This window comes from Amia ocellicauda, chromosome 8, assembly GCF_036373705.1.
Source record: "Amia ocellicauda isolate fAmiCal2 chromosome 8, fAmiCal2.hap1, whole genome shotgun sequence".
NCBI classification, from domain to species: domain Eukaryota; kingdom Metazoa; phylum Chordata; class Actinopteri; order Amiiformes; family Amiidae; genus Amia; species Amia ocellicauda.
The window spans coordinates 27,160,933-27,175,391 of record NC_089857.1 but is presented as its reverse complement, the minus strand read 5'-3'; the positions used below and the strand labels follow the sequence as shown (position 1 = coordinate 27,175,391).

At 38.0% G+C, this 14,459-nt stretch overlaps 1 protein-coding gene across 1 annotated transcript in view; it reads right to left on the bottom strand.

The window, feature by feature from the left end:
• The window catches only part of LOC136754752 (5-hydroxytryptamine receptor 4), a 108,548-nt gene that overhangs the window by 82,717 nt on the left and 11,372 nt on the right, over positions 1-14,459 (bottom strand). Inside the window, exons 2-3 of the mRNA XM_066710867.1 lie at positions 10,095-10,185; positions 8,733-8,879 (exon numbers count right to left, since the gene is read on the bottom strand). Of these exons, the coding sequence (XP_066566964.1) occupies positions 8,733-8,879; positions 10,095-10,123 (176 nt within the window). The 5' untranslated portion in view covers positions 10,124-10,185. The remainder of the gene's footprint in view (positions 1-8,732; positions 8,880-10,094; positions 10,186-14,459) is intronic.

Sequence of the window (14,459 nt, the reverse complement as noted above, 5' to 3'; positions counted from 1 at the left end):
CATATAAAATCATATTTATTCCAATTATATTTTAAACAAAATCCTTTAAGGACTTTAGGGACCTTATATGAACTCTGGTCTGTAAACAATTAAAATGAAGAACAAAGTGCAGATAGCTACAAATACTATAAAATAGTAACAAATACTTATTTAATAAAAAACAGAGACAGAAAAAGTAACCAACACAGAAACGTAAAAATAAGTAATCATGAAAAAATAAAAACTGAAATAAGGTATAAGGAATGAGTATTCATTCTGAAAATGTAACCAAACTCCACTTGGTTGCATTTAGAGTGAAGCTTTCCAATCTTACTCCTTTGAATTATTTTGTATCATATGATATGTTTTTATATTTTTTTATTTTGTTTCTTTTTTTTTGGGGCCCCCAAAAAATTGTTCATGTGCATCTGCCTTCGTTATAAAGGAGCTTTGTTCCATGAGGATTCATTAACTGAGGTATTATGGTCTATAACAGATGTCATGCATTTGCCCATGAACCCTAGCAAATGTAAAAGCATTCCACAATAAAAAGGATGAGATGATACAACTTGATGTAAGATTTTCTGGCTTAATGTGAGACTGCAGCTTGCCTGGACTATATATCTTTAACACTGTCCCTCTTTTAGTAAATGTTGTTGAGGGTGTAGGGTGGCAATATAATACAACAGTCATATGCACATTTTGAGGCAGGACAGGAGTTAAAAGTTGCCCTTTAACTGAAAGGAATTAATGTGTAAATTAAGCATTGGCTAATTAATTACAGTGCATGACAAGAAAATACATGTTCACTATACCAGACTGCGGACTGAAAGTACAATCAATATTACTGATCTGACCGAAAGAGAACTTGCACATTAGCTTTAATGTATGATTCATTATTAATTAACAGACGGTAAATAGTCACTTTGTCATATTAATAACTGCAAACAACAACCAGGACAACAACACAAATACAAATTAATATCGTATCAGGAAATAGTTTTTTATGTTATGTCCAAATTTGATAAGGGGAAATTATAGTCCTATCATTACTGTTATCTGTACAAATTGAGCTTGTTCCCTGTACCTAGTTTGACAACTTGACAACTTGAGTAAACAGTAAACAGTACTCGAATGTAAATAACCAATACTGTTCCATGCTTTGTTCTTCACAGTCTCTCAAATCCCTGATGAGTGCTTGTATACAGAAAACAGCAAGAGACCCAAAAGGTTAACATTAACAAGCTTATTGCAATACCTTTACAGTTGTGAAATAAGATTCCAAAATGTGATGTGAAGGGGCATACAGAGCTCGAGATGTGAGAATGGAGCACAGACAAAGTTAAATATTTATGCTGTAAAAATATTTCCCAAGGTTAAGATCCATTAAGGGCCTAAGAAAGATGTCAGGATGACAACACATGAGGGAAAAAAAAATTAAAAAACGCCTCTGCGTTTTCAACTCTGCAAGACGTCAAGACATTGAGAACATCCACAATGCACCTGGGATAACATACTAGAGGGGACACAAAGCCATCAGTATTATAGTTAGGAGACTGCAGTGCAAAGCAGAGGAACATCTAATATATGCTTACTGAATAAAACGCTTATCAAGTACCTTGAGTGTGGCAAGTGTTTTTTTCATGCATATTACTCAGAGAATGACCTTAAATGTCAAATTTCAACCAAATGGGAATTTAATGGCAGAATACATATTGTAATCACAGTTGTATTGCAATTGCCCGCTTTGCCTCTCAGCGAGAGAAGGCCAAGCACCAGGTCACATAGACCCATGCACAGGCTTTCGTGTAATGAGATTCACTCAGGTCTCACCAATTCAATCTAGTAAATGGCTCCAGATACAAACAGGCAAAAAATTGAATGAAGAACTAGTTCAGGTGTTTTATCAACTTGAGATTTGAGGTGAGATACAAACATGAAACAAAAGTTAATCGCACCATACTTGAAAACACAGTGAGAATGTTTTACAGATAATATGTCATTACCGCTGATGTGATGCAAACAACATGCTGACATCAAATAGACATTATATATGTGTAGACAGAGTGTACTGTGAACTGAAGTAAAGTCTGTGTCTTAATTTTCAGATGTAAATGCACACATATATGTTTGTATAGAATGTGTGAATTTAATTTGCACAATGAATAACTAATACATCAAAGGAAAGATTTACTATTTTGTGTATCATCATACGGGAAACGCTCTGTATCCACTTGTAGCAAGAGGCTAAAATGTTATTGTGACACGCAGTGGGAGGTGCGGTGAAGATCCATCCCTGTGCCTCTCCCCAGCTGACCCGCTATTCCCACAGTGACTGGCTCCCTCCCCCTATAAAACAGGGCAGCGCCTGGGAGAGTGAGAGAGAACAATGGTAACAGACTTTGCATGATTCACGACTACGATCTGGATTACGGACTTGGATTGTTTGCGTGTGTTTTTGTTTAGATATAGAGAGAGATTTGTTTACATTTGTTTAGTTAGGCTTAGTAAGTAGCCATCCGATCCTTGTGATTCTACATCATGCATCGAAGCGCCTAGTAGAAGAAAACTGTATGCAATCGAAGCAAGTGGGGGGCCGCCCCTGTAGCTCCCAGAAACAAAGACATATCCATTGAGCTTTCATGATATAGCTCCCCATTTTAGTCTATGGAACAACTACCGCAAATCCCCAATAGTGCCAAAAAACGCTGCTTTATCCTATGCTTTCTCAGCCCCCCAGAAGCTGGCATACACTTGCTTCAGCCTCACATCTCGCAGCTTCCAGGTGCCGCACACGGCATGCTTTAGCCCACGGGCTCCACGCTTCCAGAATCCGCTATACACTTGCTTTAGTCTTATTCTCTCGGTTCTGTATACAGCGCTGCATTTGTCGCCTTTCATTTGATCCCATGGAGAGGCAAATGGATAGGCTACCTTTTAAACATGTGATGACTTGAAGATGTCAATAACGTGCACAGCCTTGTGGGGGGGGCAGTGGCTGAAGGGGCACTTTGGTTCGGGGGTGGGTGCTGGTGAAGTACAGTGCGGGGGACCAGGGTTGCTGCCAAAGTATAGTCCTAGTTCAAAGTTACAGATCGCGGCATGGATTGGGGGAGGGGCAATCAGGACAAATATGGCACTTCAGGGAAAAAAAGGTCAGGGGAATGAAAAGGGGCAGTGGCTCCCTTTTCATGTAGCCTGTATTGCGCTGTTTATTGAAACTAGGTGCCGCCTCTACCTTCAGCTGTATACAGAACTGAGAGAATAAGGTTAAAGCAAGTGAAAAGCGTGGAGCCCATGAGCTAAAGCATGCCATGTGCAGCACCTGGAAGCTGCGAGATGTAAGGCTGAAGCAAGTAAATGCCAGCTTCTGGGGGGCCGGGAAAGCATAGGATAAAGCAGCGTTTTTATGCCTCTAGCGGGGACCTGCGGTAGTTGTTCCATATATCATGAACGCTCAATACATATGGCTTTGTTTCCGGAAGCTACAGGGGCGGCCCCCCCTCACCTCGATTGCATACAATTTTCTTCTACTAGGCGCTTCCTTGCATGTAGAATCGCGAGGATCGGGTGAAGGAACTGGGTTTTGTTTTGAGCACTCGCGCACTAGCACCGTTTTCACCATACTTCTCTGCCTCTGTGTTCCTTAAAGACGCCTCAGAGCCCCAGCAGTGCTGGATCGACCCCCCACACTGTCACACTTATGTTTACAGGAAATTATTAAAAAATATGTTTAACTTTTTTTCTGACTAGGTTGGAGCTCTTGGATGGTTCTAGAGAGATGAGATCAGATTTACCCATGAATGGTACATTCCACACACAATCCTGGTTTATCTTATTGTCAGATGTTACTTCCTACTATATATAAATACATAATTTGCCATTTGCGTTTAGGACAAAGTCAGAAATCATTTCAAAGAATAACAGAGCTCAATCTGTTCATGAGCCTGTTACAGTGATGTCATTCCCCTTGATTTTGAAGGGTGCAGAAACCCTGTCAGCTGAGGATCAGTATTTTGGTGTAGTTCGGCTAAATTGGGCACCCGGAGGTGTTGTGGTGATCGGAGCTGACAACATCCACTACACAAGCAGCTTTTTCCCTTATGAACCAAAAGGCCCTTCTAATTTCATGAATCTCTAAGCACATTTCCTATTTCTGTTTATTAAATGAAGAAGTCTTAATACTCTTAGTTAGAATTTATAACTAAGAACTATAACAAGCTGGGACTTATCTGATTGCATTAGCTTGGAATGTATTATAGTCAGCCAACTGAATAGATTATCGTTGTTATGACCAATACTAATTAGCCTTTAAGGAAACCCTTTTATTAAATATGACTTCCAACTAGTAACTGCAATGTCACACTGACAAAACATATCTAGATGGCTTAAAACCCTTCATTTCAAACATGCCAAATCCATGAGAAAACCATGGATGTACCTATGTAACTATGTCACTAATCAATGTCCCTAATGTAACTTGCCCAGCTATATTTCCACTCCCATTCAGGAAACAATGTCTGATTTGATAGTCCATTCGAATTAATCGATTTGTTTTTTTCTTTTTTGTGGAGGAGGTGATGAGTAACAGCTTATTAAACTGAGTCAACATAACTACTGTATTTTATATATATACTTTTTAACACCACCACTCAGTAGGCGACACTTGCAAATCAACTTCAGCTACTTTATCATGCAGTATTTCTATGCAAATGTAATTTCCTAGTCATGGTACTTTTGCAAATAATGACTTTGAGTAAATAAGTAAAATACAGTAAATCACTAAAATACAGTGAGGGAAAAAAGTATTTGATCCCCTGCTGATTTTGTACGTTTGCCCACTGACAAATAAATGATCAGTCTATAATTTTAATGGAAGCTGTATTTTAACGGTGAGAGACAGAATAACAACAAAAAAATCCAGAAAAACGCTTTTCAAAAAAGTTATAAATTGATTTGCATGTTAATGAGGGAAATAAGTATTTGATCCCCTATCAATCAGCAAGATTTCTGGCTCCCAGGTGTCTTTTATACAGGTAACGAGCTGAGATTAGGAGCACTCTCTTAAAGGGAGCGCTCCTAATCTCAGCTCATTACCTGTATAAAAGACACCTGTCCACAGAAGCAATCAATCAATCAGATTCCAAACTCTCCACCATGGCCAAGACCAAAGAGCTGTCCAAGGATGTCAGGGACAAGACTGTAGACCTACACAAGGCTGGAATGGGCTACAAGACCATCGCCAAGCAGCTTGGTGAGAAGGTGACAACAGTTGGTGCGATTATTCGCAAATGGAAGAAACACAAAATAACTGTCAATCTCCCTCGGTCTGGGGCTCCATGCAACATCTAACCTCGTGGAGTTTCAATGATCATGAGAACGGTGAGGAATCAGCCCAGAACTACACGGGAGGATCTTGTTAATGATCTCAAGGCAGCTGGGACCATAGTCACCAAGAAAACAATTGGTAACACACTATGCCGTGAAGGACTGAAATCCTGCAGTGCCCGCAAGGTCCCCCTGCTCAAGAAAGCACATGTACAGGCCCGTATGAAGTTTGCCAATGAACATCTGAATGATTCAGAGGAGAACTGGGTGAAAGTGTTGTGATCAAATGAGACCAAAATCGAGCTCTTTGGCATCAACTCAACTCACCGTGTTTGGAGGAGGAATGACCCCAAGAACAACTATCCCCACCGTCAAACATGGAGGTGGAAACATTATGCTTTGGGGGTGTTTTTCTGCTAAGGGGACAGGACAACTGCACCGCATCAAAGAGACGATGGACCGGGCCATGTACGGTCAAATCTTGGGTGAGAACCTCCTTCCCTCAGCCAGGGCATTGAAAATGGGTCGTGGATGGGTATTCCAGCATGATAATGACCCAAAACACACAGCCAAGGCAACAAAGGAGTGGCTCAAGAAGAAGCACATTAAGGTCCTGGAGTGGCCTAGCCAGTCTCCAGACCTTAATCCCATAGAAAATCTGTGGAGGGAGCTGAAGGTTCGAGTTGCCAAACGTCAGCCTCGAAAAGTTAATGACTTGGAGAGGATCTGCAAAGAGGAGTGGGACAAAATCCCTCTTGAGATGTGTGCAAACCTGGTGGCCAACTACAAGAAACGTCTGACCTCTGTGATTGCCAACAAGGGTTTTGCCACCAAGTACTAAGTCGAAGGGGTCAAATACTTATTTCACTCATTAACATGCAAATCAATTTATAACTTTTTTGAAATGCGTTTTTCTGGATTTTTTTGTTGTTATTCTGTCTCTCACTGTTAAAATACACCTACCATTAAAATTATAGACTGATCATTTCTTTGTCAGTGGGCAAACGTACAAAATCAGCAGGGGATCAAATACTTTTTTCCCTCACTGTATGACCAAATACATTAAATACAAGCACAGAAAAAAACGTATTCTTCCATATCAGGACAGGACTACAAATACTTTTGAGCTGTAGAAATTAATCTCCATGGAACCTCTCCAGTCTTCGTACTTGAATATGTTTTGGCAAACATATTCTTTTACATTCAAAGGGGTCGATCCCACACCTACGCTTCTGCAAAGAGCTTTCAAATTCATCCTATAATTCAAGCCTGTTGATGGCTTTTGATTCTACATCTGTCAGTGCTGTTTCAAGAACACTGCACTGGTGGTATAATTTGTCCGTGTTCACGTCACACATACGAGGGAAGCTGTATAGAATATTAAATATTGTTACATGGATGCTTAAAGCTCAGTCAGGATTGGAGTGACACAGATGGATGACATAGGCAGAGGACTCTTCAGTAAAGTTCAACAAGAGGAACTTTTATTATATCATTCAGTAAACAAACAAAAATGAAACAAAAATGAAAATAATAACTGACAGCCATAATAAATTATTTAATTACCAGTCCTGCAGGCCAGTTCTCTCCTGTTCTTGACTGTTTTAAATGCTCAACAAGTTAATCATTAGTCTTTTTATGTTTTATTTAGATATGCCACTTTATACCTGCCAATATGAAATCGACAATTGTTTATCAATGCAGTACAAGTAAAATAATGTACTGGTGTGTCATTTGCTTCTTTTCACACTGCGAGTCCACACTGAAAATAGCAGAGCTGTAGAATTGTAAATTACTGAAGTAATTCTAGCTGATGACAATGTAGGTCTATAGGAACTTTGAAAGTTTACAATTGGTGGCTTTTGCATGGCAAAGCCCAAGAAACCAATATTGAATTAATGATGACCCAACCCAGGTAACATTTGGTCAGATATCTATAGCCCCTTGGTGAAAGCCATTCACAGATTCCCCATGACATAGCTCAGATTCAGATCAACTATATCCAGACCTTAGGACTCAACCTATGCCAGAGATTTCCACCACTTTGGATCCCAGTTTGTCATTTACACATTTTCCAATTCTCCCAGTGGCCAATAATTCTTCCCCTAGCTTACATATTAATATGAGGTGAATTCTTGTTCTTGATATTTTGGGATGCTTTGTGAGAGATATTAGCTGATTCAATCCATTTTAATCTGAAAATATTATACCCTGCTGTAATGTATTCCGCTTGAGGTTTTAAGTCCTCTACCTTCATCTTAAATGTTATAACATATCTTGGTGATTTTACAGCTTCATGCCAGATAATGTTTTATAAGAGTAATAAAACATACTATTACAACTTTTTTAAGACTTCCAACAGATGACAAAGTGAGAAAGTAATGACACATTCACACATGCAGGGATTCAAATACAAAGGGTTGCATAGTAACAATGCCACAAAACAAACAGTTGGAGTTAAAGGACAGTATATATCATCTGCACTTTCCTGTTTCATGCCTTAATATTTACATGTGTGTTCTGCTAAATGCTTGCTGAATTGTCTGTACTGTTATTTGCAAGTAAAAAAAGAAAGTAACCATTCCACTTAAAATACCCTCTGAAAAGACTTATTGGTATAGTGAGGAGCTGAAGCACATTGATGTGTCAAAAAAGCAGAAAGCAGTAAACAAAACATTAAAACATTAAAATCAATGACACATCACCAAATGTAAAGTCAAGTTGGATTAAGTAATTTACACATTTGTTGAATACACAGCTCCTAGTGCAATACTTATTTAAAATAGTTTGTTCAAGTCTGTGCTTTCCTTCAATGATAAACCCATACAGAAGAAGGGAAATCTTAACAAGGTGCAAAGAATCTTCTTAGTATGTTATGAAAAATATAGGTTTTGTTGCCCCCATAGCTCTTGGCCCAGATTAGTGAAGCTTTTTCTATGATGTGGCATTTATTTATAATAATACAGCTCTTCATTCACCAAAAAAACCCACATCAATTAAACACACAGGGAGAGCCATTAGACTGATGCATGCAAGCCACTGGTTATCCAGGTTTGAGACTCAGATGTCATATTGGTTGGTTAAATTTACCATTGTTTACCCCAATTTAGGTCAAGGTTAGTATGAATGTGCTGAAATATGTCACCATGGAGACATTAAATATCCACAGCAAATGGGATGAATATGAAAATCAAAAGTAATAAATAAAAATACTTTGGCATAGGTTCCCCTCTTTGGAAGAAAGGCAGAATATGCATGAAAGGGGCAAAATCATATCTTGGCGTTACTGGCCCAAAAATCCCAATAATCCCTTTTTGTATACTGGGAATAACCTGACACCCAGACCTATTAAAGATGAGAACCTGCCTGTAATCTCCACACAGACCCACTTCACTAGACTGCCGTGATAAGACCAAATCCCTTACCTCAGCTGCCGGTCTCTGCACAGAGCCACCATGACGAGAAGGTTGCCGAGAACAGTCATAGTTATAATGACAGCCAGGAATACGGTGAGAATAATCCTTTCTGCTGGGCTTAATATGTTTTCTGCATTTACCTCTCCATCGCTTGAACTGCAATCAAAGAAAGAGAAAAAAGCTTGGATAGTCATAGTGGTGTGTTTCTGTACACCATACACAGGTATATCTGAATTTGTCTTTCCACATTAGAGGCTCCTATTGTGGAAGTACCTGTTTTGTTCAACTCAAACAACAGCAATAAAATGAAAGTAAAATCACGACTAGGACAGCTGTCCGATTCATTACAGATGTTTGCCATTCAAATTTCTGTGGTCGCCTGCCATCGTTTTCCTGTACACTAATTTGCCTTCACTATAAGAACATAAGAAGATAAGAAAGTTTACAGATGTGACGAGGCCATTTGACCCATCGTGCTCATTTGGTGTCCATTAATAACTAAGTGATCCAAGGAAACTATCCAGTCTATTTTTAAATGTTCCCAAATTTTCCCAGATTGTGTCAACTCTCTGTGTAAAGAAGTGTCTCCTGTTTTCCGTCTTGAATGCCTTGAAGCCCACTTTCCATTTGTGTCCCCGGGTGTGTGTGTCCCTGCTGATCTGGAAAAGCTCCTCTGGTTTGATGTGGTCGATGCCTTTCATGATTTTGAAGACTTGAATCAAGTCCCCATGTAGTCTCCTCTGTTCCAGGATGAACAGGTTCAGGTCCCTCAGTCTCTCAGTAGGACATTCCATTCAGACCTGGAATAAATCTGGTTGCTCTCCTCTGAACTGCCTCTAGAGCAGCGATATCTTTCTTGAAGTGTGGAGCCCAGAACTGTCCACAGTATCCAGATGAGCTCTAACTAGTGCATTGTACAGTCTTAACATCACTTCCCTTGTTCTAAATTCTACACTTTTGACACTATGAAATGTGAAATACTCATTTAGAACATTTGCTACATCTTGTTCGTTTTTCAGGACACTTCCATTTTTGGCCTTTATCTGTTTCACTTCCTCTTTTATTGACCTCTTGCTGTTGTATTATTGAAAAAAGCTATTTGCTTTAGTTTTAGCTCCAAGAGCTATGTTTCTATTTCCCTCTTTGTTTTATTGTGAATTGTGAATGTATTGCTATGTTTTATTGTGAATTGTGCACTATACTATGGAGATCACTTGGTTTAACATAGTAACTAACTAATGTCAGGGTGATATTTTCCTCATGCAACGTATTCTTGGTATGCCCAGAGTGCTGAGCTTAATTTACGTCAGTGGCAAGTCAGACTGAATTGACAGAATAGGTATGTTAGACAGAATGAGAAAACAAATATACTTGTCTGTTTGGTCCAATTCTGTGGCCATCACTGGTCATCTGCATGGGTTTCAATGGACGGGACGCCTCTGCACAAGAAACTGCAGTCTCCCTGCCAGCAAACACATACAGTTTTGTTGGTGAGTAAAACAGATTTTGGTTAAATATATAATGCTTTTTGTAAAATGACTCTTACCTGTGCAGCATATCATTTGAAACAATGATAAATACAAATATTTTCAAGATCTGCATATCAGGGCAATGCTGAAGTGTGGTGCACACCTTCACCATTCTCCTGCTTATTTAATTTCTGGATTTCTGTGTTGAGTAACATATATGCTACAACCTATTAATTCTTAAAAATCTATAACTTTTCTGCAATAACTTGCCATAACACTTACCAGTCTTACCAGTGAATCTTTGAATTTGATGTTAACTATATTGAGTTGTTTTATTAGTTTAAATATCCACTTGCCATGCTGACTGTCTATGAAAATACTTTCTGATAATAATAAGGTAATAAGTATATTAATATATCTCCAAGCTAAAGAAAAAGAGAGAAGCCTTTAAGATGTAATTTCTTAATTTGTAAATTAGCATGGGGAATATTCTAAAAAAACAGTTAAACAAATTATGAAAGTAAAAACTATAAAAACTAAAAAAATAACTCCAATACCTTATTTATTTTAAAATCCAAGTAAAAAAAATACACAATCTTAATTTGAAACAAAGTTATTGGCTGTCTGAGTTTGTTTAATAAATATAATCCATTAAACTATATTTATTAATCAATGCTATCTTAAAAGAGGTTGTTGAAAATAAAATGCCAATTGATTCTACTGAGTGAAGACAGGGAGAGGGGAGGTTTTCACTGCCACTCCACAGAAATCAATCTTCCATCAGATCAATGAAGTGGTAGTTTCAGGTTTACACATAACCTGATACTTAAATGAACCAGTCTATGGCACCCATCTAGGAGTGACTCTTGGCCACTCAACTGTAACTTACCATGACCACCTCCGAAGCACTGCGAAAAAGACTGAGGCATGAGTTAATTTGGCAAGATCAGCAGTACAAGCTGAGGTTTAAAAGCTGCAGCAGTACTCCACACTCCTGCCATAGCACTGGCCTTTTCAATTCCACACTTGCATAGGCCTCAAGACAAAAAAATCATTGACAAACAGATAATAGGGCCCATAATAACACCTTGCCCCCAACATGGCTTTGAGGAACACTGAAGTTTCATTTGCTCTCCAGTAGGGCATGGGACTATAATGACAGCTTCTGCTCCTAAGCCATATGACAGAAGATAAATGAACTCAAATTACATTTTCCATATACTTTTGTTGCAGTGTGGAAATATTGTCCTTTTATAAAACAACACAAATCAGAATTTCTATACTTTCAGTGAAAAATACACCTATTTATTATCTACATTACTTCAAATATTTGCTTTTTCTTTTACATTCAGGAAGGAAAGACTACATGTAAATACAGCATTTGTGACTGCTGAAGAAAGTTATTTGTCCAACTGAATTTGAACAATAAAGAATTTTTACCAAGGCAGATAATAAAAAGAGCTAATATTGCAAAGCAGCGGAAAGTCCAACTTTATCTTGCATTTCAATTGTATTTGAACTTCACCTCAGGGTCTTGACCCATTCTATGAAAACAAATAGTGAAATACTTTTCCCTACCCATGTTCCTGAATAAACAGAACCCAATGTATTATTTGTATTATTATTTTTACTCACTGAACTAAAAGAACATCAGGTACTGTTTGTTGGCCTGGAGTCTGTCTTTTTTGTTTTTAAGTTGTCCATTTCTTAACTTAAGCGAAGACCATGATAAAAACAAGTACAAATGATCATACTTGAAATATGCTCTGTGGGAAGCTGTTAGGCTATAAATAGTAACACCAAGATGGCTAAATCTCACCTGCTGCTTGAAAGCAATACACACATTGCATCTAATATTGCCCCACAGTCCCACTGAGAAAATAAGGGTGGGATTGCTGGCTATATGACTGGCTGCAAGTTGGTCTTCCTTCATACTGACAGAAATCAGGTGCTTTGTTTTTTAATATTTTATTTCAGAAATAAATCCACTGCCATTGGTCCCATTAAACGATGGTTATCATTAAACACAGAAGTAGTTTGGCCAAGTGCTGGTGCAGATGCAGAGAGAAGATACATTATACATGTATAGCCTACACATTACAGGTAGAATCCTATTTAATTTAATTTTTAAATATTTGAATTTAAACTTGTACAGACTAACTTGTAAGAAAGACATGCTAGTGGATTATCTGATTTTATTTAATGTGTGCTCTATATTTTGTCATTATTTGCTCATAAAAACCCACAGAGGTGGGAACTGGGTCAAATTGCTTGAAAGTGAGAGACAGAGAGACAAATAGAGAGAGGGCCGCTTGCTGTATGTTGTGTGAACAGATAATGTAGGATAAAAAGGTTTTACTGTGCCTCATATTATGCATACCTATCCAGTCTTTAGCTCTCCTAAAGAAGTGTCACAGGGTTGTATATATACAGTTAGGTCCATAAATATCTGGACAGTGAAAAAATTTTGGCTCTGTACGCCATCACAATTAAGATGTAGACTTTCATCTTTAATTTGAGGGTAGTTACAACCATTTTTACATGTGGTCCCCCCAATTTTAGGGTCTCAAAAGTATTTGTACAAACTAACATAATCATGAATTAAATTGTGAGTTTGTCCAATTACTTTTGAGCCCCTAAAATCCTTTCGAATCAACTTTGGTGGCGTACAGAGCCAAAATGATGACAATTGTGTCACTGTCCAGATATTTATGGAACTAACTGTATTTCAGACACCAACTAATTATTTCAGATGGCTGCTTTCACATATATTAACCATATACAGAACATATAGAAAATCCAAAACTTTTTCCCTTCAAGCTATTTTACAAGGAGAAAAGACAGACCAGAACATCTATGTTGGGAACAAATAGGCTAACTGTGAAGATAAACAACAACTTTAAAGCCATATTACTAACAATCCAAGTTGTTTTGTGAATTTGGGTAAAAATTGAAAACTCCACAAGAAGGCAAATCTGAATAATCACATGCACATGTAATTCCAAAACAACAGCAAAGCACTGAAGGTAAACAGAATTATCAGAATCAAAATCAGGTAAAACCCTACATTTAGAACCCCTAGTTATAAAACACATTTACTTTACTTTGCTGTGGTTTGAATCATGGTTTTTATACCATGCTTAACTATGATTCAATTGTGCTATACTTTACTAGGGTATACTACAGTAAACTACCTGATGCTTTAACGATTTGGCCTAATTTATTGTATTATTGATTCAAATGGTCAAGGTCAAATCAAGTCTTTACTCAATGGGGATGTTATAGTTACAAACAGAACTGTTAGGACTGTAGTTCTCCAGAACCATGAGTGGATATCACTGCTTTAGATGTTTAGTAGATGTACAATCTTCACCCAGCTGACTCTTTTGAGAACTCAATAGGCTGTTACCTGCAAAGCATTTATTTCCTATATTGTGTGCAGATTCAGAAATCGCCTTAATTTTGTGGTAACACAGATACAATTCCTAACCTGGCAATGCATTCCTTTAATGTGGGTTCTAAAATGGCTGATCCAACACAATCCTATAGCTATATCTCTCAGATATAGCTCTGATTCATATGGCAATTCACCCTAGAAAGCTATGGAACTGGGAGTAATTTTCACAAATGAATGGGGACACCAGAGCCAGCATATGCATACCTGTCAACCCTGCGTAAAGAGCACCCGAGAGATTGCCAAGGAAAAAACGTGAAAAGCCTTTAAAAACAAGCAGATTAGCGTTATTACACAGTCATGTGACATCCAGGAAGATAGAAAAATGGGAGCCTCATGAGTAAAGCAAGAGACTTGATCTGCTATGCTGATACCAACATCCACAACCTAGAAAAGAGGCAAGAATTTGGCGTCAAATAAGCTGAGCCCAGTTATCTACCATTTATGTCTTCCTCCTCCTGTTTCTTATAATGTAATTACCGAAAGCCTTGACTTTTTTATTGTTCCTCACTATAGCAACAGCTCAAGGAGAATATCTTTCATAGCCAACAGCTGCTGTGAAACACTCCCAATTTAAAAGATAGTTCAATAGAGAAAAAGATGTTAAATAAACAATTTCCCGGTGCTGTCAGCTACTTATAAATATCTGTGCTCAAGAATATTTGTACCATTTTGATTACCACCTTTCCCATGTGGCTTTACTGATATACCAATATGTTATGTAATCCCTCATGAAGATGGACCAGGGTAAATGTTGACAAGGGCATTTTGCATGTATTGCATTCATTACACTTTACAGTATAATACATATAT